Raw genomic sequence first — 26415 nt, 5'->3', positions numbered from 1 at the left:
TAGTTGAAGTATCAGGTCCATCAAAGCCCATTATAAACCCACTGACGCTACTATCTCCTGAATATCAAAAACCAACAACTCCAGCAAGCTCATCTTTGTAGCGAAGTCATAGATAATTCACAAGAAGAATTCAAAACAATTTTGTTTACAGTCAAAATGAGGTACGTTTTTCCGCATAGCGGCAATCCGCCAGCCAATGACAGATCTTCATGAGTTGCCAGCCTAAAAAAATAACAGTAATATCATGTAAAATAAATTACTCAAAATATTTTTTGAGTGATATCTGCACTGTTTATAGTGCATACGTGTGTAAAAATACGTTTATTTATAGTTTTGACTGTTACTCGATAAATAATTTACCAATATGATTACAATATTTATTAATAAAAAAAGCGACATTTCTTCGAAAATGTTCACTGGCAACCTCGTCAGTTTGATAAATTGAGCGCGACGTGAACTCACGAATATTGTCCGCAATCCCTTAAAAATGGGCTCTAAATCGCTTTTAAACCCAAAAAACATGTTATAGAATGTATACAATAAATTATTTATAGCAAAATTATGTACGAGCCACGTTTATAACGTTCGTTTCATTGAATATTAACATAGCTAGTGTTTTTTTATGTTCACCGATGTTTTTCGGACTTTAAGATGTTACTGGCCGGTAAGAATCTGCAATTTTTATAAAAAGTAATAAAAAAAAACAAATTAAAAAAAGAAAATTCCTCAACCCGCCAAAATAGTGCTGTATTTTTGTGGTCTAAATCGGATTATATATTTTTTTAATGGTTTATTACTGCAGTGGCGTAAGGTATCGATCGGTAGACACAAAGTGTTGGTTAAATAATGTTTCTTGTGAAGGATATTGGTCCTATACTCGTTTTTATTGCAAGGACGACATTACCAGTGCTTTCGACTTAAAATCAATAATGTGCGCGCATTGAAACGCAGCACTACGCTAATGTTGCTTGATAGCGTATATCACTTTATTTCCATCTACTTCTATATTTAACTACTTATTATAACATTTCTTCATGTTTTATAATTTGTATATATGCATTTATATGTGTTTATGAACACATGACATAACCTTCTTTGTTCACATTAAATACTGTTAGGTAACAATCACAAAAAAAAACAAACACCTATTTTCGTATATATAACAAGATGACTAGATAAAAACGAGTGTAATCGTTAAAGAAAATATTCCGTCATAGTAATATAATTTATGGTCATTCTTGTTTTATGAACAAGTCGATAAAATTATGTCGTTTCGCGCCGTTAGCATGTCTAGACGAATATGCTCTCTATTTTATTATTATTTAAAAATAGTGATGTGACCAATATCAGCAATATCGATGTTTGTATTTTTTTTATTTTTTTATATTTATTTATGTAGCGCATTTTTGCCCGTTTAACAGTTTTACAATAGATACAGTATTTACGAGTAGTAATAAATAGGTACCATTTTTTTTATTAGTTATGTATTTCAGGGCGTTTCGAAAAAAATGCTGCTATCATCTCTCATTCAATGCATTTGGAACAAACTGTAAAAGATAAACGTCATATTTTCATATAAAGAAAGTCATTAGTCAGCACCAATTATTAAATCTATTATAAAATAGTTCTTATAATAGTCATGGTGTGTTTTCAAATTCATGAAACCAATAATAATTCATAATTCATGGTTGACTGGTAGAGAATGCCTTCTGGCATTAAGTCCGCCATTTGTACTCTTCATGTATTGTGCAATAAAGTTTAAATAAATAAAATAACTAATAAAATTAAATAAAAAATGAACACACGATACGCGATATACCTACTTCCCTCGATAAGCATTTAGTATATTTCAATTAAAGAGCAACATTAATATAATGATTAATAACGAAAGATCATGATCATATATCACTGCATTATCCATTTGAGCATTGATCATAAATCAATCAATAAGTATTGTAACATCTTCGGGAATCTCTATGAAATATGAATAATACTGTTGGAATGTTGGAATCTCAAAATCTAGCATTCTGTGTGAATTCGTGCTCATTTTGCCGCGTTGTACCTATTGGTACAGTCAGCATAAAATAGATAGTTGCAGCGAGACTGCCAGCAGCCAGTTGACCAAATGTATCGCAAAATGTTCTTGTTCCTACAGTAATAAAGGTTGAACTTCAAACTTCATATATGATTTATTCATATAGGACTACGCCAAGCTTTTTAGAATATTCCTTTACATATAAAGCCTGACCAGTAATATATGATCACGCGCCATATTGCGAAATTCATTAGAACTACATTTTTCATACTAAACTAAATTGGGCGCATAGCCAACATGCCAATCGTTAACGCTCCGTAGCGAACGAAACGCAACTGTCGCACTAATATGGAAGAATGATAGAGAGAGATGTCTACGTAACGCTACGGAGCGTTAATGATTGGCACGTTGGCTACGTGGCCTGAAGAATGACAATGAGAATAACAGCGCCCTCTTGACAATGATCATATATTTCTGGTTTTTACCTGGTTTATTTTTACCTGACTATATTTCTGGTTTTTTCTGGGCTTCACCTACATTGTTGCTACATATTTGGCTTTGCCTGTCATTATTTTCTGCTGTACCTAGTTAAAACTTTCATTAGGTGTGTGCCAGTATGTGGTGATCAAAAATTGTGGTTCAAAAATACTTTATTCTTTATTTAATTGTTACAGTAAGCTATTGCAAGTATAAATCGGTAGGTACATGACACCCTGTAAGGGCACACAATACTATTGTCCTTAAGACTAATATATATACCCACATTAACTAACTTATTTATTATTTAACTTATATTGAGAATACTAAAAACTCGTAAAAACTAGTGCCTACGCCAAATCTTGGGATTAGTTGTCAAGCGGACCCCAGGCTCCCATGAGCCGTGGCAAAATGCCGGGACAACGCGAGGAAGAAGAGATATTGAGAATACAACCCGTACCGTAACAGTGCGAGTTAAATTTATTTATTAAGTCAATGCCAGCATAGGAATCTCCTTAGTTGTGCTATACAGAGCCAAACAGAGCAGACAAAATTGTTCTCGAAAAAATTGCAAACTCGCGTCTATGGCACACGTTGCCAACTTGCCACTGCAAGTCATTGCAGCATGTTACGTATTTGGCATTGATTATTAGATGATTACGGATATTTCCAGTTATCAAAGCTTTCTGTTTCTAGAAAAATATGTAAGTATTCATTTATTGTGTAGTACCTACCAACAACCAGCTTTAAGGCTTTATTGGGACATGATACTTATGTCCAAGTCCAAATATTTAATATTTACCTAAGTAGGCGCGGTAAAACGAGCACGAAAGTACAAATGGTGATTACGGCCTGAGTGGCGTTCAGCGGAGCGGTTGACGTGGTGAGCAGCATGGCGACAAGCGGCAAAGAGCGCCCCGCCCGCTGCTCGTCTGACCGTCCACTCCAAAGACCTTTAATTCTAGCAGGATGTCTCATCAATTTCATTCGGTTGAAGCGCAAATTATGATCTTGAATGAATTCACATTGGAATTGCCGTTTCATTTTGCAAGTAGCTGAAAAGTGGTATTCCCGTAAAAGCTGCTGTTGAGCTCAAAAAAATCAAATCTGATGTCTTTCAAGGTCAAACTTGTTTTGCATTCGTCATTGACAGGTAAATTTGAGCCTCAATCAAATGTCATAGGCAGTAGACTGGACGCAAGCGCCGAGTCTGCTTGCGTTCAGTCCGCGCCCTAAAGGTCCGTAGTCCACTCTGATCGTACATAGATAGCGTGTATGTGTTATGTATAAGTGGTAATCGTTAATGGTGTACATGCTGTTGAAGCGGTGATGGCGCGCAGCTGAGTCCAGTTCGAGAGCACGCCAGCACGCAAGATGCGCTGGATATTTCCAGTACCAGGTCAGAATTGTTTTAATTATTTTATATTAAAATATACTCTCGCAAGACCTAATGTGAATTATTATGTGCACTATACTTCTCATGTCGAATGAGTAGCTCTATCGTAAAATGTTTGTAGACATTATACTTAGAAATGTAACATTTCATTAATGAAAATACAATAAAACATAATATGTCTTCAATTATTTTTAAAATTATGCCCAACCAAAGAGACTTGAAGGAACTATCATAAGGACCATCATTCGACACAAGAAGACATTACAATATAATTTTAAAATATCGTTCAATGAACAAAGGGTTGTTTTATTCCTTTAGTATATGAACAAAACAAATTAAACCTGATTTATCACAAAGTAATTTTTAACGTATGGTTGGTGTTATGGTTACGGGGGTATAGTTTTTGTTTAATTATTATTTTTGACGTATTTATTTATTAATTTGTTTTATTAGTTGTTTCGCGTATATTCATCGACGTTGTTTGTTCCATTACTTACCGTATACGTTTAGTGAGTTCTTTTATTGTGAAAAAAGTTATTTTTAAATATTTGTTTAATGTCAAAACTTCGATCATTAATGGACTATATTATACCTATTCTAAAACTTAGAGAACTAAAAGACTTAAGTATTTTTATTTTTATGATGCTGTCTTTATAATTTTTCTTTTAATGAATTACTCGCACTTGGCACTTATATTTTACAAGAAATAACTACGGATATTTTTTTTTTTACTTTTTGAACGTAAGGGGGTAAAGTTTTATTTTTTTCATAAAAAGATTTATGTGTATGTATATGTTTTAATAGTAAACTATCGATATCGATAGTGTCCCACTTTCGTCATATTTTAATGCTGTTAATGGGCTGTCATCGTGCCAAAACTGTGGCTCCCATTTTATTAAGTCCATTAAATGGGCCAAGTTTGAATTTAATTACTTTTTAATAGTATTAAGGACAAAGCTATTGACGTGGCCGAGTATATAGTGTGCCATATGTTTACATTTTCCTGTTCATTTATTGATTGTCTAAAGTAAAATCGTTACGATAGAAAAATATAATGTAAACAAATATGATAGAATTTCTTACTATTTGACATTTAACCTAAAAGGTTTCCGGTGGTGGTTTTCATAGAAATATTAAAAGTTAACTTATATTTTAACTAGTAATTGATATAAATAAAAGGTTTAAGTACATACACTGTTAATAAAATCATGATTGTCCACAAAGCATACGAGATTACGAAGAAAATTGGTTTCTTTATATTATTTGTAATTTTTATTGAATAAATTGAATATTGAATATTACTATCTGGTAATCGCTATCTGGTAAAACTAAATATATAAAATAAATACAATGTAATACATGTAGGAACTTATTTATTATTGTTAACTGATTTAAAACAGTGTTCTTCATTGAAATTTTTTTAACTTAATTTATGCATAATACATTCTCCAAATTTTAAAATTACCACAATTGATCTTCCATTAATTCCTATTATTTATCATAATACTCTTAAATATCAAACATTAAACAAAATCGTTACATTCATCACAACTGAAAGCCAAAACTAACACATAAGGATTTGATCACACACAAATCAATCGCCAATCAAAACGTCTGCATTGTTTACGCTAGTGTGGGCATTATATCGCGTAGTGACGAGAATAGATCGATATTGATACAATTTAGGCTGAGTATAAATAGATCGTCTGGAGATATGTCGACAATGTCGCGCTAAATTTGATTATCGAACAAGCAAAAAGTGAAAAACATAACCTGCCAACGTTCTTTCGTAAAATAACATATTTCATAGCTGCATACAATTATTTTTACCGTCTGCCAATGAAAGTAGAATTGTGCATTTCATTTTATTCTTCTTTGTCTGTCTTTCAATTAATTTCATTATTTCGTATTTTAAGTATGTCATAGTACATTACGATACAAGTGCGAAAAATAGGAAATTCGGAACGGGTGGCGATAAATTAAAACACGACCGAAGGGAGTGTTTTAAATCGACACAAGTTGCGAATTACCTATTCGCACATGTATCGTACAACGTTTTACAGTACATATGACCCTGTAAATTATCAACATAGTTACATAATGTGCTAATTTACGCACTAGTGCGGAAAAGTAGCACCATATGTACTGTAAATGTCTATTAAATTTGTTCTTTTTTCCCTACATAAATTCATTTATTTATTTATTTAACCTTTATTGCACAAAAGAAAATACAATAGTACAAAAGGCGGACTTAATGCTATAAGGTACATATTTCATTATGGAAATAATATCACTAACTTTCTATTTTAAGTTCTTCAAACATTTTTTTTATTATAAACTACGGTTGTATAATAAAATAAATTATAATCAGAACCAACTCCAGACGGCGTCGCGTAGTTATTATTAGGTATAATGTCACGTGATATTTTTGGGTCTAAAATTAGGTTGACCTGATTTAGTGTTAACGCGAACTTATCAAATTAATCTAATGGAATAGTTTTTTAATAAACTCGATTAGCCCTTCTATTTACATATGTTGCACTAGCCCAAATAAATATACTTTGTTATGTGAAACGTTCTTATTAGAATAACAAATAACCAACGAAGGAAGAAGACTATCCGTTCAGCTATTGTCACGATATTTCAAGGTTGAAATACCTAAACCTCGAAAAAAGTACAATAAAACACTTCTCTCCAACTCCTTCGTGCCAACATCTCATCTTCGATCTATCGCCCTAAGTTTACTATCGATATTCTTTCTTCATCGATTTCAAAAGCTTGAATGGATAGTTTAAATTATATCCTATAAAGTAACTGCAAGTGTATCACAGTTTCAAAATAATCAAAATAATGCCAATGCCGGGCAATAATGAACGACTAAATAAAGGAACATTATAGGTAAACAAAGCAATAAAGAACATTTTTATCACACTGCACCCTCTCCTTAGCAAATTTCTGTTGGCCCAGCAGTGGCTGACTGGTAAAGAATGCTTTAAAGCATTAAGTCCGCCTTTTGCACTTTTTACTTGTTTCCGTGCAATAAACTTTAAAATAAAGTAATAAAATACACTATCTATTCCGTCATGACGTCATATTCAGTCCAGTTCAAATATATTTATTTCTCTAAGATTATAAATCACTTAAACGATAAATAAACAACATTTTAGTAATAACATAAATTACAAGTAATCCTTAAACGAGCATAATATTTTCATTTAATAAAAATTTATGTCGGTATTTTTAAATTCAATTTCTATTACATATTTAAGTATAAACAAGAAAGGTTGTAATTGAAGACAAACAATAATTCATGCCCCATGCATACCCCGTTTTTTTAATGATTTTAATTTTTCTATCCTCAAAAGTGGTAGTAATTAACTTTTTATTTCGAAATACTAGGGTTCTATGATATATAATATTGCGGTACAATTATATGTAAACGACACTAATAGTGTGACACGGTAATTTAGTGCATAGTTACTCAGATTTCATTTTGGAGGAAAAACTCCACTACTTTCGAGGTTATAAAATTTCTAATATGAAAAAAAAAAATCTGGAAAGTCCTGTATGTGTCTATTTATAATGTGGCGTGTCGCAAGATTGTCGATATAAAACACTGCAAGTGGCGTGCAGAGCTTACATATTTTAATAATGCAATGCGAGGTTGAAACAGTAATAATGGGAAAGTCGATTCAAATTTGTGTTACTCAAGGAACTACACTCACTGTAGGTGTGCCAAACATACGTATTAATAAAACGCTACAAATGAAAGTTCTGTTTTTGAATTTCTGGTAAAAAATGATTTTATTAAATACATTCTGATTTTTTTTGTAGGAATTCCTTTGTTTTTTTTTTGTAGATGAAGTGTAAATATGTAGGATAATATGTCGGTCGCCACTATCACTGGTATTTGTTTAAATATTACTATTTAAAATAAATAAGTTTTATCTTTGCCACTCTCTGATAATAATGTTTTTTGACCTAATTGGCACCGGATAGTAAAAATTGATTATAAATTAAAAATATACTTACAAAGCATGATTAAATATTTTTCTATTTTAAAGGTGGATCTTCGAATGACCTCATTGAAGTCTGAGAGACAAGTTTTTGCTATTTTATTTAAGAGGCTTTAAGAGGCAACTCAAAATGAGTTGTTTATTCACATTGATTAGTAAAATGCTACATAACTAAAAATATTTGAGTCATACCAAACTAAATTAGCAGTGATTTTGATAGCCCAGTTTGTGCAAGTGTTAAGTAAACGTCATAATTTCATAGAAGTTTGACGTTATAATAACACTTGCACCACACATTCACGGTTTGGGCTGTTAAAATCGCTGCCAACTTATCTTGGCCGGACTCTAAATTATATTCGTTTTAACGAAATAGTTTCTTAATAGAGTTGGTGTGGTGAAAAAGTATGTAGCACTTGGCAGCAAAGATTGTTTGCCTCCCTTACTGCCTTGAAACCTTCGCAATGCATAAGATTCTACTTGAAATATCAATTTAGAAATTTTTCGCTTTATCAGGTCTTATAGCTACTTAAACAAAAATTTTGCTTCCTTGTGTATCCACTATCTATTTTTGATGGATGTAAATTGTCGAGAATCATACTAACATTAAATAAGTATTAAGTACGGTTTAATTCGTGTATTAGTCACTAGCGCATTAAACGCCACTTGCACCATCCCACTAACCCGAGGTTCACCGGTTAAACCTGGTCACCATGGTTACCAGTACAATTTGACACTCGATTATAACGTTTTAACTAGTTAACTCCGGGTTAGTGGAATAGTGCAAGTGGCGCTAAGAGTACTGAGAAGTACATACTTCACTTAGGCAGCACGTTTAGTGCTTGATTATGGACACTAAGACACTTGCACAATGCCACTAACCCGGATTTAAGAGGTTAAACTGTTAACCCAGTGCCAAATTGTACTGGTAACCATGGTAACTCCAAGTCTTAACTGGTTAACCCCTGGATAGTGCAATGGTGCAAGTGGCGCTAAGGCTACTAAGGCTCTTCGAAACTTGTCGCACGAGTGACCAAAAATACGTGATATAAATTAAATAAAAAATTACGTTTATAGCATATAGCTCGTTTTTATAAGCAGTAGAAAGACGCAAGCGAATAATATTTTTATAAAAAAAACTCTTTCGAAAAAGAAGTCACAGCAAATATGTAACAATTATAAATCATATGCGATTATTTATATGCATTTGTTTTCATAAGTGATACATTAACTTATTTTTAAAAAGTGTTATTCAATATTTTTTTTATAAAAAGACACTTGTCTCTCTTTTTCTAATGCAAAAAAAAACTTTAGCAATTACTTTAGATTAATTCATATGTTTAGGGGGTCTGTCGCGAATAAATTTAGTTTAAATGGTCGGCAACGCACATGTAAAACCTCTGGAGTTGCAGGCGTCCATAGGATACGGTGGCTGCTTACCATCAGGCGGGCCGTATGCTAGTTTGCCACCGTCGTGGTATAAAAAAATCCCAATAATAGCCTCAATGTTTTTTATATACTTTTCGTCGGGTTGTTACTAGTTACACAAATCTTGGTTTTGACACTAATTATCCGCGAACAAGACCAGTGTAACTGGCCTGGATACTTCGGTAATAAAAGTTAACAAAATTAATTCACTATTAACCCGCTAACAATTATCATTTAATATTATGTGTTCAAAACGCAAAAGTTTTAGACATAATAAAAAAAAACAACATGGCGAGAAATGGCAGTATTTACAAACAGTGTAACATGTTTACAGATAAACTTTAAATGTAGACTTAAAACTCTAAGAAAAAAATGTTTTTTTTTTATGAGTTACTTATGACTAATCCTCTTTTCCAGTTCTTCTGATGTCCTGGTTCGGAGTGGAGGAAGTAAAAGCGAACTCCTGCATCCGAACCGGTAATACCAAGCCCTGCCTGTTGTACGTGGATAGTATCGATAGTCAGTGTTGTGTTCGTAGCTGCAAACAACATCGACTGTGGTACCGCACTATGCGCTGAACCGAAAGTCTTCTACAGACTTTGCAACAAATCACATGCTGTTTTAAATTTATCTCTAATCGCATGCGATTTGTTGCAAGGTGAATAGGGGTCTCAACGCAGTTATCACATTGATGTGGATCTTCAAGCCGCTTTGGTGAGTGAGACAGCGCCATGCACGAATATAGCGATGTCCTGCTCTAACGGTGCGGCGTGCGGTCCTCATACAATATGAAGACCGCCTAATAGACGTAAAAGTACCAAAACATGACTTTGGTGCGGGTCGAGTTAAGAAAAGAATGGGTCTTCATACGTCTGATAATGGGTTAGAGCGAGAGAATGCACCAAGGTCGTGTTTCGGTACGTAGGTCTATTGATATCTAAAGGTTTTTGGCGTGGTAGTGGTGTGCTCTTTAGTGTTGCACTGAATTCAGGGTAAAATGGTTTGTGTGATTAGATAGTTATTTTATTTTAATAGGTGTTTTTCGAATTTATTCTTGTCTTTATGTGTTAAGTGTGTCTTCCCTAATAAATTTCCTTTCCATAATTTCATTATTTCTAATAAAATTGTGTTTTATGTTATACTTCTGTCACCTATATTGAAAATAAACATCTTCCTAAAAAAAAATTCTTAATGTCATGATTCCTAGGCAGCGACTAATAAAAAAACTTATCAATCCAATAAAACATTGAAAAACACCTATTTTTCTGACAAGTGTTGCCAGTGTATTATTAAAGAGCAATGTTGTAATTCTAAACATTTCTAGATGTGTTTGCAGCGCGGTTTGTCCACAGGAATGAATGTTGCCATGTTTCTACGAATGGGTAATTTTATGCATGCTCCAACTGTCAACTACCTTTTTTTGGGAATTGCCAGAATTGTAAAAAATAAATGGATGATACCTAGTTAATTGTTTTTTGTCACGTTATACTCAAGTACCTAAGTAAAAAATAATGTAAATAAAAAAAAAAGTACTCAATAACATCTATGAACAAAACTTTTGTTATGAAATAATTTACTTAGTTATATTACAATACAATACAATACAATACAAATCCTCTTTATTGCACAACCTCAGAACAAATGTACGTGGAAACTCATATAATACATGAAGATAGAGGTAAACAACAGACGGCCTTATCGCTACAGAGCGAATACTTAAGTTAATCACAATTTTTAGATAGCTTCAATAATCAGTTTTTTTTTTCTGTAAGTCCATAATTACCCCTATCGCATATTCGCCAGGGTCTTTGATAAATCATTTATTTTTTACAATTTCTGGCTTTTCCTAAACCTCGAAGGTATCCACGAACACTTACAAATATTACATATATATTAATTTCCTGTGAATAACTGAAGTCAATTTTTCAGGGATTTTTATTCACTACTTATACATCACTTGACCACGGTAGGTATGGTGACGAAACGTTTCGTGATTTTCTATCAATTTTGTCACAGTATTTAAATCCATAATATATTGTGTAGTGTTCTAAAAGAAAAAAATCCTCCGAAATCTCTTTACGGCATAATAGGTTAAACTATTTATAAAAAAAAAAGATTAAGTACATATAAATATTTATATTGGTATTGGCAAAAAATCGTACCACGAAATGTTACGTCAAAACAAATCTTAAATCTTCTAGTGTTGTTTTTATTTTCATAGCTTTAGAGCTCAGTCTACGGTATTTTTTTAATTCAGTTATTTACAGGACTCAGGGTTTCCTCACTTTTCAGTTTACTATTTACTATGTATTTTTTTAACTAATTGAAGCATGGATTTTCAGCGTTATGGGCTCTAAGCCTCAGTCCTCTGGCTTCGGCCGAATGTCAAAGTAAGTACTTATTTATATACGAAGCTTACCACAAGCTTGGCTTAAAAAAAGTTAACACTCGCTAGTAGAAAGCAAATAGCGGAAAAATAATAAATATTTGAATATTTTTATTGGATATATCTTGGAAAACAGCGAATATTCATATATTTAATTTAGACAACGACTTAAATGCCGTAGACTGAGTTGCCTTCTATATATATATTGTTTTTATTATATCTGCTTTTTTGTTTATAATATATTCCTGTATATTTATAGCTCTTCTACTCATTGTATTATTTATTGGGCGAATACATAACACACTAACAAACATTCGAACATATTTTATTTTCAAAAGGTAAGTGTTGTTGTTATGGGTTGTCAAGTTGTCATATTATGGAATGTGCATGTTGTCATCATTGTTTAGAATTTAGAATACAAAAAATATATTTTTAAAGGCTTTTAGAGTTATTGGCTTCTAATATTACATTTATCCATGGTAAAGCTATGATTGTAACTAAAATCCCCTTTTCATAAAATGACATGTTCTTCTATACAAAAGAAATCTTCATTACAATCCCCTAGAGTCTGTGCGGAAAGAGAACCAGAGTATCCCCTACAGGTATCCACAGTGTTATGAGCATATCATAAAATCATCCACACATCTTTAAAGTACATCTGCTCGTGCTTGTATGATATCAAAACAAATAACCGGCCAAGAGCATGTCGGGCCACGCTCAGTGAGGGTTCCGTAGTTACTCTTCCGTCACAATAAGCTAAACTGGAGCTTAAAGTGTAGTAAATGGTACCTTTCACCAGAGTTAAACAAATAGGCAAATTTGCATAATCAGTACCTAATTAAAGTAAGTCTTTTTACTATGAAGGGAAAACTTTTTGCGATAACTCAAAAATAGCTAAACTGATCATGTCCGCTATAGTTTTCATTTAATGTCTTTCTTAAGCTCTACTTCCACGATTTTTTTCATATTTTTTGGACCTATGGTTCAAAAGTTAGAGGGGGGGGGGGACACATTTTTTTTTTCGGAGCGATTATCTCCGAATATATTCACTTTATCAAAAAATGTTTCTTTAAAACCCCTATTAGTTTTGAAAGACCTTTCCAACGATATCCCACACTCTAGGGTTGAAGCGAAAAAAAAAATTCACCCCCACTTTACGTGTAGGGGAGGTACACTAAAAAAAATTAAATTTTTAGATTTTATTGTACGATTTTGTCGGCTTTATTTATTTATATATCCATGCCAAATTTCAGCTTTCTAGCACTAACGACCACGGAGCAAAGCCTCGGACAGACAGACAGACAGACGGACATGGCGAAACTATAAGGGTTCCGTTTTATGCCATTTGGCTACGGAACCCTAAAAAAGACTGCATATTTATCCTTGTACATTCAGGTAACAAAAATAGTGGGATTCATTTAAAAACATATTCGGTATCGTCTTCCGATTAGGATAAAGTAGAAGAAAACATTTTTGAGGCGAACATTTTTAGGCCTTTGTATAGAATGTGTGGGAAATCTCTTATGATAGAACTGTTACAAAAGTGTCCAGCTGTCAGCTATAAATAATAGTTCCAAATCTCTTCAGAGTTGCGCTATAGTAGCTAAGAACCTAGGCGTTATTGACGGAGTGAAGTGCGCTGTCTATGATTTGATTTTTTTGTTCAAGTACTTACGCTAGGTATTGTAGCGCCACCTATTTAAGGTTTTTTGATGACACTTTTTGGTATATGGAGATTTCTTTCCTTACCTCCACCTTCCATAGTATAGAGGATCGGGCGGCTTGGACGACCTGTCATATACATAGATTTTTTTTTCTACTTTTTCTAGTCGGGTCACGATACCGATTATGCCCTTAAGGTGGTTCGATTTCCATACAAAAAACAATTGCGTTTTATGAAGTGATAACACACTATTACTACATAAATATGTGCGCATCTATCTACTTTCGACTATTAGTTTGCGCTAAATTGATAGAAAAACTATATTTCATACAGAAATCACGCAAAAAACGTTATATTTTTCTATCAAAGTAACACCAAAATAACGTTTTTTGCGTGGTTTCTGTATGAAACATAGTTTTTCTATCAATTTAGCGCAAACTAATATTCGAAAGTAGATAGATGCGCACATATTTATGTAGTAATAGTGTGTAATGACTTCATAAAACGCAATCGTTTTTTGTATGGAAATCGAACCATCTTAAGCAGATCGCCACTATTTTTGTTGTACCCTGTATGATTGGTAAATTGTAATAATACCCGAAAAATGATACTTATACAAGGTGTTAAATCACAGCTAATTTTTCAAGCGCAACGAAGTTGGCGATGCAGCTTTTAGGTGTTTAGCTCTTCTACAGGGTGTTATTTAGTCACCTGCAATAATTTACGGGGTTAATATATTATTATAGGAACAACCCCGAAATCGCGGAAAAAAAGTGGCTTTTTCATACATTTTGACTGACCTTGACATTTACATAGGGTCGGCAACGCGCATGTAACACCTCTGGAGTTGCAAGCGTCCATAGGCTGCGGTGATTGCTTACCATCAGGCGGGCCGTATGCTTGTTTGCCACCGTCGTGGTATAAAAAAAAAACATTTTCTATGGGAGAGTAGAATTTTTTTTCACGATTTCTGGGTTGGTCGCATAGTAAAAGGTGCTCAGTATGACCTATATATTCACCCCGTATATTGTTGCAGGTGACTAAATAAACATCCTGTAAACAAACAATACTAAGAAAAAATAAAATAATAGTACTAGCTTTAATGCTAAATACTAGTAAAAGTTATTCTTTGGCTTAACAAATTATATTATGTAAAAAAAATGCCTAGAAAAAAATCTAAATGCTTTAATAACCATCCCCTTCTAAGGAAAAAAAAAAAACAATAAAATAGATAATAAGCCAGTATTTCAATTAATATACTTTACTTAAAACAGATCTTAGTTTTTTAAATAATCATTTTAATTTATTGTGTATTTCGATGAAATACATTATCGACCATTGACGTAAGATGTCATTAGAAGTATTATATCGATAATAATTCAATTAGCTACGTCACTATGGTATTGAATAGTATTCCTACGCTCCAAAACTCGAATATAGTATCAACCATACGCAACTGACATAAGACTCAAATTACAATGGTAGAACATGTAATATAGGATCTTTCTACGGTTACATCTTAGGCCGATTAGACGCCTGGGTTTAAACCAATTTACATCGATTCGCTAATCTCATTATAGCTGTCTCGTTCTAGATTTCTCGGTATAATTGCGTCTATTTTTGCAAATGCCTCAAGTTTTTATAGTTTAATTCCACTTAGAAAAAAATATACACAAAAAAGGTAAGGGCTTTTCTAAGCTGTCTGTTTTTGTCAAAGTACTTAGGCTCATAGTGTTGTGTTACCGGTGAGTAAGGTTGCCAGAGCTCAACGATGGTGCGGAGTGTTAGGGTCGGCAACGCGCTTATAACTCCTCTGGAGTTGCAGGCGTCCATAGGCTACGGAGACTGCTTAACATCAGGCGGGCCGTATGCTCGTTTGCCAGACATTAGAATAGAATAGAATAGAAATTACCGAGTCTGCTTCGTTTGTCCCGGCTTATTACCGCGGCTCATGGGAGCCTGGGGTCCGCTTGGCAACTAATCCCGAGAATCGCCGTAGGCACTAATTTTTACGAAAGTGACTGCCATCTGACCTTTCAACCCAGACGGTAAACTAGGCCTTATATGAATTTTTCGGAACTTATGTACGATATACGAGGAAACCAGACTAATCCCAATAAGCCTTAATAACTTATTGGGATTAGTCCGGTCTCCTCACGATGTTTTCCTTCACCAAAAAGCGACTCGTAAATATCAAATGATATATCGTATATAAGTTCCGAAAAACTCATTGGTACGAGCCGGGGCTTAAACCCGCGACCTCCGGATTGAAAGTCCCACGCTCTTACCGCTAGTCCACCAGCGCTTAAACATTAAATACCTAGTTTCTGCAAAAAAAAAACGCAATAAACACATACTTGTACATTAAATAGTGTGTTAATTAAAAACAAAAACCATGCACGTTCATTAAAACTGTAGCTCTACTTGGGTCAAGATTTAGGCTATTTTTAGCACCAGTTCTTGTGTCTCGTTTCGTTAGTATGTGAATGAGCGAGAAACAAACAATAACGCCGGCTTCTCTTGGCAACCACTTGCATGACCTTACCATAGACCTTTATGTATTAGACCTGCAGTTCAGTGAAAAACAGAACTATTTTATTACAGGCTTTTTTAAAGAAGAAGAAGAAGAAATGACATTTATTCCATAAAGCACACATACACAGGACAAGAAGATGAAAAAAATAAGATAGAAAGAACAACAAAACAAAAACAAAAAAAAAACAACAGATATAAAATTAAATTATGTACACATTAAAATCCGAAAATTACACACTTGGGTCCAGCAATGTGTGCAGTAGGGAAAAGGCCCTGTCTCAGCATATTGTTGCTATTCGCAAATGAGGCAAATTGCAACGCTGTTATTCTGCTTTAACTTGTCCTGTTAGTATGTATGGGACAAATCTTGCAAGTTAAATTTGACCCACTTCCCGGTTTCCGATGAAGCTGAAGATTTGCATACATGTGTAATTCGGGTGATAATTGATAATGCAATATTTGCGGGTGGTTTGACGACCGGTCTGGCCTAGTGGGTAGTGACCCTGCCTACGAAGCTGATGGTCCCGGGTTCAAATCCTGGTAAGGGCATGTATTCGTGTGATGAGCATGGATATTTGTTCCTGAGTTATGGGTGTTTTCTATGTATTTAAGTATTTATATATTATATATATCGTTGTCTAAGTACCCTCAACACAAGCCTTATTGAGCTTACTGTGGGACTTAGTCAATTTGTGTAATAAAGTCCTATAATATTTATTTATTTACTTATTTATTATTTTATTTATCAAGCTGATCTGATGATGGAGACAGGAGGTAGCCATAGCAACTCTGTGATAAAACAACGCAACATAATTGTGTTTGGGGTTTTCAGAATTGTCTCGATGAGTATTAGTTGCCTGTGGAAAAAAGTACAGTCAGCGATAAAAGCTTGTACCAAAAATGATTTTTTGTCAGCACTTATTCGTATGACATATAGATATCGTATGAATTGAAAAATAAATTATTATTATTATATATATTATATATATCGTTGTCTAAGTACCCACAACACAAGCCTTATTGAGCTTACTGTGGGACTTAGTCAATTTGTGTAATAATGTCCTATAATATAAAAAAAAAATTTGGCTGTCAATTCAATACTAACGGTATGAAATGTCCAATGTAAAGTGAACCCTAAATGGCTCAACAATCAAAGTCCGTGGCTGTACGAAAATGAAATACATTATTACAAGGGTTGCTTAGAATAAAAAATCATGGCAAAATTTTAAACTACGTCGGTGGCAAACAAGCATATGGCCCGCATGATGGTAAGCAGTCTCCGTAGACTATTAGAAAGAGTCTGCGAAAAGAGAAGAGTCGTAGAATGCATTGGTTTCCTTATATTCCACGACTCTTAAGGCTTATTAGGCAGACCTTAAAAGGACTTGATTTTGATTTGATTTTTTTTTGTTGTATTTTTTTAAATGTTGTTGCAATCAAAGACATCACTGAAAAAAGTAATGACACTTGGCGTAAAAAAATCAAAAATTAAAACTAAAGTTAAACAAACCGATTCATTATTACCATTGTAAGCTGGGGAAATGATAAACGCTATCATTAATTTCATAGTTTTTAAAATCGCTGAACAAATGTTGGTCAGTTTGAGAAGTATAGTCTACAGTTCATTTTTTTGCTCGTATAGGCCACACTCTGTATATGTATCCATTATGTATATATTTATTGTAAATAAAATGTATATTCCACAAAACTGACAAACAACTCGGGAGTCTAGTACACAAAGGTCGTTCGCTTATAGGTCGCTCGCGTGCCGAAGCCCGCTCAGCTTTGCCCTAGATTTAGCTAAACCTAGCATAAGGTTTCGTGGCAGCACGTCATTATGACAAGGTCGTTAATGGCTTGTGGACTTGCACGAACATTCGTGGTGGACACGAATGTTTCTTGTACCGTTAGCTTAGCGATATACGTACAGTGATGATATGATCTTTCCGGCCGATTTCGACCATGGCGACCACTTCGACTCCTAGTTAGCTCGGCGCTCATGCGCCCGAAGATGGCTGACATAGCCGATCTTCGAGTTGAACCCCCGTGCACATTGAGGACACAGTAAATAATATATTGTGCAACGAGGGGGGTGAGTGAAATTTTGCGAACGAGTTGGTAATATTCTCACCCCCGGATATAGTTTGTTGATGTATGTAGCATTTTTTGTAGATGGTATCAATTATGGTTACTAACAGAACTTTAGTGTATTCATTAAGTATGTAGTTTTGATAACACTCAATATTTATAATTATACCTACCTAAAATAGAACTTTGAAGTATTGGTAACACAGGCTAAAAATTAATATATTTATTTATAGATAGTGTAAGGTATTTTTCGAATAATCCGACGAGATAGTGTTGCATCGTTAGAAGATTATGACATGTAGATATCGATATTTTTAATGCCATTATGATTGGATTTATAGTAAAATAATCATTTCCACTAAGAATAAAAAACAATAAACAAAACGAATTGTTCATATTTATGTATTTCACGATATACATTTATGTGATATCTTAATTTCCGGCAGGCTTTAGGCATCCATAAAGGCGTTCTACTTCTTCAGAAGTTGAGGGCTTGATAAATAATGGAAATATCGTTTTTTATACCTAAAAACATACCACAAACAAATTCGTTCGTTCATCTTTTTGCGTCTTTATCACTCAAATAAGAAAGAGCGATAGAGAAGTAGATATCGATTTTCGATGTTTCCCGATAGTGGTGTATTCCTATTTGTTCCCGCCAGGCACATAAAAAATAGGTGCATATGAAATATTCCAATCAGTGCCCGCCTCATGGGCGGGGACAAATGGTAACACACCCGTTAAGCCCTGGGCACAATTAAATTAGGATTGCCAAGTGATAAAAAATAAATTGATGAAGGCCATTTACTTCTTCAAAAGTCGAGCCTTCTTAAACCATCACGCTTCGCCGTTTTGAGCATTCGATTCGCGTTAGGTCTCGTTTGACGACCTTGAAACTAAGTAATAAGTATAATTTCCAGCCCGCACGATCTACTGCTACGAGTGCGACAGCTGGACGGACCCGCGCTGCAAGGACCCGTTCAACTACACGGCGCTCCCGCGCGACCAGCCGCCGCTGCAGACCTGCAACGGCTGCTGCGTTAAGATGGTCCGCTACTCTAAGAGCCGTAAGTTCCCTGTTAATGTGTGTTTCCCAATAGTTATTACCAGTAATATAAATGCCTACTAAATGTAAAACACTAAAGTGAAAAAGTCCTGGCATAGAACCGCCGCATAACAAAATGGAAATCCATGAAAGAGGAATATGTTCAGCAGTGGACGTGAATATGCTGAGAAGAAAGTGGTTTGGTGGTAACTGGTGGTGGTGGAATTATTTTTATCAGTTATTTACACTGGAAACAGGTGAGAATAAAGTGACAGTTGTTACCACTGGTAACAACTTGGTGGTAACTAGTGGGAATAACCTGGCCGCGCCAGCCCCCGTCCTGCTTCTTCTCTTGTATCAGTTGTATCTTCCTCGTTTCCTCGCTGAGGGTCCTGAGATTAAAAAACGATTTTGCCCAAAAATGGGTATGGCACAAACGCATTCTCAGCCGACTACAGTGTTTATTTAAACATAAACTCAAGTGTTATCGATATCGATATTAAGCAATTTGTCCTCGCACTAATGAACCCAAAGCAAAATGGGCTATAATTATAAATATAAATCAGAATGATTGAACCATTTTAATTTATTTCCAGCCTACGAAGTGGTCCGGCGCACCTGCACATCCCAGCTACAAATCAACCTGTTCATGGTGGACCACGTTTGCATGATGGAAAGTACAGGCACGGGCCACATGTGTTTCTGCGAGGAGGACATGTGTAACGCGAGCGCCGGCGCGCGCGCAGCGGCGTGGTTGCTCGCGCTTGTGGTTGCATGTGCATGGAGGTGAAGCGTAGTGACGGGCGAGGTCGATTATCGATAAGCCTATTGGGTACTCGAATTTGAATGGTTATCGATAAAATCGTTAGCTTGGGTACTTGACATTTGACCATGATGGTCCGAGAGCTTGGAAATGTTCAGGTTTTGGCTAGATAATGAGTCGAAAAATTTAATTGTTATAGGGGTTTCGAAAATCGAGACGCCTATTAGGATGTATGATTTTTTTGAACCAGTCAGGTTCTAGATTCTTTATAAAAGTCGGTTGTGATGCTTTATTTGAAACTTACGAAGTTAACTTGTAAATGGCGCATTGGGTGTAGTAAAGCGCTCAAATTGATAAGTAACCGTAATTGAAAATTGAAACGTTTAAAATGATATCGAGCTATTTTGAAAGGTTAACGGTTACAACGAAAATCATTTAAAATGTAACCATTCGAGAACCAATAGGCACGGAATTTAAAACATCGATAAATACCTGCATTTGAATACTTTGAATCATAGTCAAAAATAACACTCAACTCAACTCAAGTTTACTACGATATCCAGTTACTTAACAGAAACAGAAAAAATATTTATAAACCTCAAATGCGCAAAAAGTGAAAATCGCATTAATGACACGACTAGAAAGTGCACGTATTTTTCGATGTCTCCGTAAATTTGAAAGAAGAAAAAACACTGGCTTGAGAAATGAAAATTGATCAGAATTTAAAATGTGGACTTAAATTGAGAGCTGTACCTTGTACATTAATCTTATCGATATCGATAACTTTACTGTGGAAGATGTGGTACAATTTTTGACTACAAAATTTAAAGCTATTTATTTTTTAATCGCAGGGGCACATTATAGCAATTTCGTCAGGTATCACAAAATTTAATTAACGTGACAAAAATATTTTTATTATGTCAAACCAGTGTTCCAACAACGATTGTTCGACTGAGCCCAAACTAGACTTTCGTCCAACGTAGTGTAGTCGAGCTTTTTCACATCACTATACGTCCCTCAGAACTCGTACCTGATATTTATGTACTGGTGTGGAAAACCTCCATCATTCGCTCTCACGATAACATTTTGCTCTAACCTAGGCGTAGTTACGAGAATTCCAAATGATTAGCTTGTAAATAGTGCGGCACGGACGTGCGTATCGATATCGATAAAGCTGACACACTCAATGCTTTCTTATTGGTCCAAATTTCTTAGACCAAGTTGAATTTGCTCATAGATGCACGTAAAATAGATGTGGGGCACTTTTAGATAGAAATTAAATTGTTTATAGACGAATTAGCTTGAACTGCCGTACAATACATAATGGAGTGTAATAGGATAGCTTGGTTACAGAGGGTTTGGATATTTTAAAACATTTTTACAACGATTGGCAGTCTGATTTTATTAAGGCTCTTGCACTTTAAAAATCTGCCAAGTTCTTTTACTTGTGGAAATTTAGTTAACCGTGTGAACTCTTCTCACCTATATAAAAAAAAAATGATAAAGGTCTGCAATACACCACTCTATTTTTATAGTGCAATTGAGTCCTTGCTTCTATCTAACGAAATTTTACTATAATGTATCAGTAAGCCACAATCAACGTCTTAAGATGTTTATCTTCTTTGTTCCCTAAAAATCTGTTTGGAAAAGGTAGAAAATTAAATTGCACTTAGATTTATTCTAAATTTTGGTTGTGTTTGTTTCTTTCATAGTTAGTGTTAAAAAAGGGGTAAGGCGCGAATATTTAAACTGATGATATAAGTAAAAAAGTACAGAGGAGACCAAAACGATCATGATCTATTAGAACAAGTTACCTATACATATATCTGCTCGTAAGTTACTTTTTTCAGTGGTTTTCAAACTATGGCCTGGTCTAGCCCGCGGAAAAGCGACACGGCCGAAAGGCCTGGCTATAAAAACTTTTGGTCCGCTATTTATCTAAGTGCACTGGCCCTTGGGTTCTAAACTTTGGAGACCCCTGACAATTATTCATGGTGGGCATGCTGCGTCATATACATAATATGATAACGGAAAGCCTTGTGGTTGAAATGACGACCTGTAAGTTAAATTCGGATGTTAGTTATTCCTTGGTGATTATAAAGGCAATTGAAAAAATTAACGAATTATAGATATTTTATTCCGCTTTTTTTGACGTTTCGTTTGACGGGCGTAGATATACGATGCTAGTGTTAGAAGAAGATGCAAACAAGGTGACCTCTTTAATAATAAATATAGTGCTAGAACTTGGCCGCGACACTCCCGTCCGGCCTTAGCTTAACTAATTTAGGAACATAAACACCAAATAATTTTTAATCGTTAAATAGCTAATAAATAATAATAATTTAGCGTTTGATAATGCGGCGATGATTTTTAGGTAGTTTTTATTTTAAACAAAGCACTAAATGTGCATAGAAGTGAGACATAAGGGCATTATAGTTATTTCATTAAAATTTGGGATCTACTCGTCGTTGGGTTGAATTATTTTTATTAAATTCAAACGAATGGCGAGACTTCCCCAAAGCACTGCTCTACAGTGAGATGTTTGTGAATAATAGCTTTATAAACCGTAGTTCCTTTTACTCAAATCGGAGCCACACTAGGTTATAGGCAATTTGATTTAATGCCATATCATCAGTAGGTTAGTTATCTAATTAAGGAATGCAAAGCCCTCACGAAAAACCGGTTATTCCGAAACCGATAAAAACTTAGTAATGGTTCAGCCTTAAATTCATACTACAAGAATGGAAAAAAAAATAAGTGTTACGCTTTAATACAATTAAAGAAAAAATCACTAGGCGATTCATTCTCATTGTACATGTAATTAATTGCAAAATATACTATACTTCCGGTAATACATGTCTAAAAAAAACCGGTTTAGAATACCGAAAAAACGATTGTTAAGTTTTCGTCGAAACGGATTTGCATTCCCTAGTTTTAATGTAAGTGCAAAGCATAATATAAGGAGATAAATATTGTATGTATATTAAAAATATAGTATGACTATATCTATGAATAGTTTACATAATCTTCCTTGTTAACTCTAGTTCTTAACTGACGTTTTTGAATTAAATAGATACTCCGATTATTTTAAATTTCTAGCTTTAGAGTAAGTTCGGTCTGACATGTCTCGACCCATCGCATGTGTCATAGATATACAAAATGTCGTCTAAGACTTGTTTAAAGAGTTTGGATACACCACAGCACAATAAAATCACCTTTTTCTGTCTTGTGGGCTGTCGGCCCAAGCCTCAGAGGACCTATTGGACCTCTAGGCGTCCAAGACATCAAAACTTGCCAAAATGTAATTATGATTTGTCAAAGTAAAGATTCAAAATAGAATGGAACGGGAGATCTTTTTATTGACCTCTGGGCGGATAAAGGATAAAATGGAGAGAAAAAATCCTCTTGTGATTAAAATACAAAAATTACACAAATAATACATCAAATAGTGACGGCCAAAGTAGGCAAGTAAATCGGAACACACCTTTGTTACCATCGACATAATGTGTACCGCTATATTTGGTAACTTTGGACATCACTATCCGTCGTAAATGGAGCATGTTGGAGCGTGTTGTGGAGCATCCAACTACCACCTTTACATACTCAGTTTCCATATTTGTTAATATTCAGGTATGTTCGGCAATTTAAATTGATTTTACCTATTTTAGTGTGATAAAGAAAAAAAAAATGTTTCTGTACAGACGATCCTTTCTCTTTCTTGTCTCCGCCTGAGAGCTAACTTTGCACCCTCTTGAATAGAACGTGCGGAGTGCCATCATATATCATAGACATTTGATATTAATTATGACATCACGACACTTTGTTATTGAAATTACCATGCAGGAAGCAGTGCAATAGTATTAAATTTATTGCTTGATCTAATTCAGGCTACCTACAATAGTAAATATGAGTTGTAATCGAGTATAGTGAGAGTATTCACAACTCCTAAAATGTTTAAAATGCCGAATGAACCATTTAACTTCAAGTATTGTTGTCTAGGGTTGTAGCATGTCACAGCACTGTAGCCCGGCTTCCCACTGGCCCGGACACCTCGGAATGCCATTCTTTAAGTTAGCTGCCACTTGGCTCGTGCACTACCCTACCTACCCTATGGTTAACTTTATCGATTCCATATTTGAATCAGATTTATTGTAAAAAATATTTTTTTCAACTTTTAGACTGAGACCAAGCTAACTTGGAGGCGATTTTAATAGCACAGACTGTGCAAGTGTTATTTTAAACATCAAACTTCTATGAAATTATGACGTTAAAAATAACACTTGCACAGTCTGTACTAACAAAATCGCTGTCGAGTCAGCTTGGTCTGACTCTGAGCAGTTTCTCGAATTAAAATAGTCGCTAAATATTTTTTTGCTTAATGAAATTATTAAAAAATGCATTTATTGCAACGTTTCAATAGAATATCTAATGAAAATGTTGTTGACTTTTCGATTCTATAATCTCTGACATCAAAATGGAAATTTAGTTTTATTCTGCTTCTTATTTTTTGGAATATTGTTAAAGTGTAATAGTGACGTCAGCTAACTTAAACCCTATATTATTACCTAGTTACTATGGAAGCTGATGATAAGACTAAGTAAAGTTTTACCTAAATCGCTTTAATTTTAATAACTAGTATTTACCTATTATAAGAATGCGATGTAGTGTTGGAATATATTTTTTTATTCAATGATGGAAGTCCAAAACTTGGCCATGTTTACTGAAAAATTAAATTGACTTAAAATACTAACGGTAAAAAATAAAGGGCATCGTTATATGAAACACACTTTTTATAAAAATGGTTTTAGAAAACATTGGACTTGAAACTTGTGTTATTAAATAAATAAAGAACTAGTGAAAACATTAATACCTGATAATCAGATGTTTTTTCTTATTAAAAAAGTATATTTCAACACATTTATTTATAAATCTTCTTCCTACACTTTATTACGGCATATCACGCATTAGACAACTAGCTCGGACCGTACTCATAGTCAATTAGACCTCTAAGATAACACTTGTTAACTTTAATTAACAAAAGCATGTATTATTTACATTAACAATATGCACGAAAAAATCCAATAAATCTGACAATTTTCATGGTATGGTATTTTTTCTTGTGTATTGTCGTAACATTTAAAACTATTTTTTTTAACTAATACCATCTATTAATTATGTTTCAATTGTCAGAAATATTTTTACGACGGCTGATAAAATATTTAAAAAGAAAATAACTAAAATATCGATAAAAAGCGAAACGTCACTAAGCCACTCAACTGTTCAAAAATATTTTTCAACATATATTATGGATGGTCTCTTTTTAAGTTATTTTTTCTAAATTGGTTATAACTTTTGCACTTCCTAAAGCTACGCTTGCGCGACTAACCGAAATCTGACCGCTCCGAGGCTGGGGTCTCTATTCACAGGACCACGGACACTGAGACACCATTATGACACTTAATAATATACTTTAATACAATTTGCTTAGTAATGACCCTTCAAAATGCAAATGTAAGCTTAAAACCACAAAAATAATAGGTTAAATGAAATCATATTTAAGATTAGAATTAATGTCTCAATCTCCATACCTTCAGAGGCTTCAGCCAACTCCAAACGCAATGTGGCCTGTCTGTTTAATTTTTCTCATGTTATTCTATGGTTCAACAATAAATGTGCAGTACACCTTAAATGTCAGGTTTAATAACCTATATTTACCAATAATAAGAGTATAAATACAAACAAACAAAAAAGGACCCTGAAATTATGATCTTTTACTTTAACATTCATTATGTTTGTGAGAGGTCCTTCTGCAAAATCATAATGTATAAAAACTTGTAACTTATTAATAATAAGAGTGCCATCGCATTTAGTCGCCTATAGAACGACTTGAGCCGATGACGATTAATTCGTTACAGGCCGATATTGGGTCTCGTCGTGAAGCGAATGTTTTTATAGATGTTATTCTTATTGGCTCAAGCCGATTTAGAGTGGACAAAAGCGGTGTCTCTTTAAATTGGTAAGTATTGGTATAAACAGCAGTGTGTCGATGTTAAATGTTTCTATTTTTCTTTTATTTTCTTTTTCTTCTAGAATGAGCAATGTGTACGTTTTCGTTGTATAATTGTAAATTTGTTGTATCTATTTAAAAATATCCAATCGATGTTATAACTCAATTGTTTAGTTGTATATGTCGCTTTGAAAAAATAAGAAAAGCTAAATAACTAAACTGTACTAATAATTTTGTCATTAATATGTAATTAGTGAAAAACAAAGTTACGGGTGCAGTTTTTCTTGAGCGATACAATAAACAAGAAATATGTAAGCTGGCGGTTTGGATTCGGAAAAAATGCTTTTATGCCGACAATAAATCAGTGCAGTATTATTTAATCGAATATTACCACAATCTACATTGGCTTCAAACCTAAGGTAAAAAAAATGTTTTTGTCAAATATTGAGAAGTGCCATAATTATAAAAATATTGTTATAATATTGCATTTTCACTTTATTCGCTCCTTTTATTCCTTCAATTTTAAGAGGTTCCGTTCCCAAAGGGTAAAAATGGGACCCTATTAATAAGACTCCACTG

The 26415-nt window shown here is 34.1% G+C and overlaps 1 protein-coding gene across 2 annotated transcripts; it reads left to right on the top strand.

Annotated features, from left to right (window-relative positions):
- The first annotated feature begins 324 nt into the window (after positions 1–324).
- On the top strand, positions 325–26316 carry LOC133532126 (protein quiver). 2 transcript variants are annotated; one of them, XM_061870658.1, is made up of 6 exons: positions 331–664; positions 3837–3911; positions 9767–9826; positions 11692–11739; positions 18942–19088; positions 19663–26316. In XM_061870658.1, the coding sequence occupies exons 2-6, from the start codon at positions 3887–3889 to the stop codon at positions 19854–19856; spliced, it is 474 nt and encodes a 157-aa protein (XP_061726642.1). In that variant the 5' UTR covers positions 331–664; positions 3837–3886; the 3' UTR covers positions 19857–26316. The 2 variants fall into 2 exon arrangements, with proteins under 2 accessions (XP_061726643.1, XP_061726642.1); XM_061870659.1 differs by lacking the exon at positions 11692–11739 and having other exon boundaries at positions 325–664.
- The last annotated feature ends 99 nt before the right edge of the window (positions 26317–26415 follow it).

Source organism: Cydia pomonella, chromosome 26, assembly GCF_033807575.1.
Source record: "Cydia pomonella isolate Wapato2018A chromosome 26, ilCydPomo1, whole genome shotgun sequence".
Classification (NCBI taxonomy): domain Eukaryota; kingdom Metazoa; phylum Arthropoda; class Insecta; order Lepidoptera; family Tortricidae; genus Cydia; species Cydia pomonella.
This window is presented reverse-complemented; position numbering and strand designations above follow the sequence as displayed.

What these genes read in the sequence shown, in the direction of transcription:
- LOC133532126 (XM_061870658.1), top strand. Translation starts at nt 3,887, where the DNA reads ATGCGCTGGATATTTCCAGTACCAG. An exon ending in GAACTCCTGCATCCGAACCG is followed by an intron (nt 9,827 to 11,691) that starts GTAATACCAAGC and finishes ATGGATTTTCAG; the next exon opens with CGTTATGGGCTCTAAGCCTC. An exon ending in GGCTTCGGCCGAATGTCAAA is followed by an intron (nt 11,740 to 18,941) that starts GTAAGTACTTAT and finishes TATAATTTCCAG; the next exon opens with CCCGCACGATCTACTGCTAC.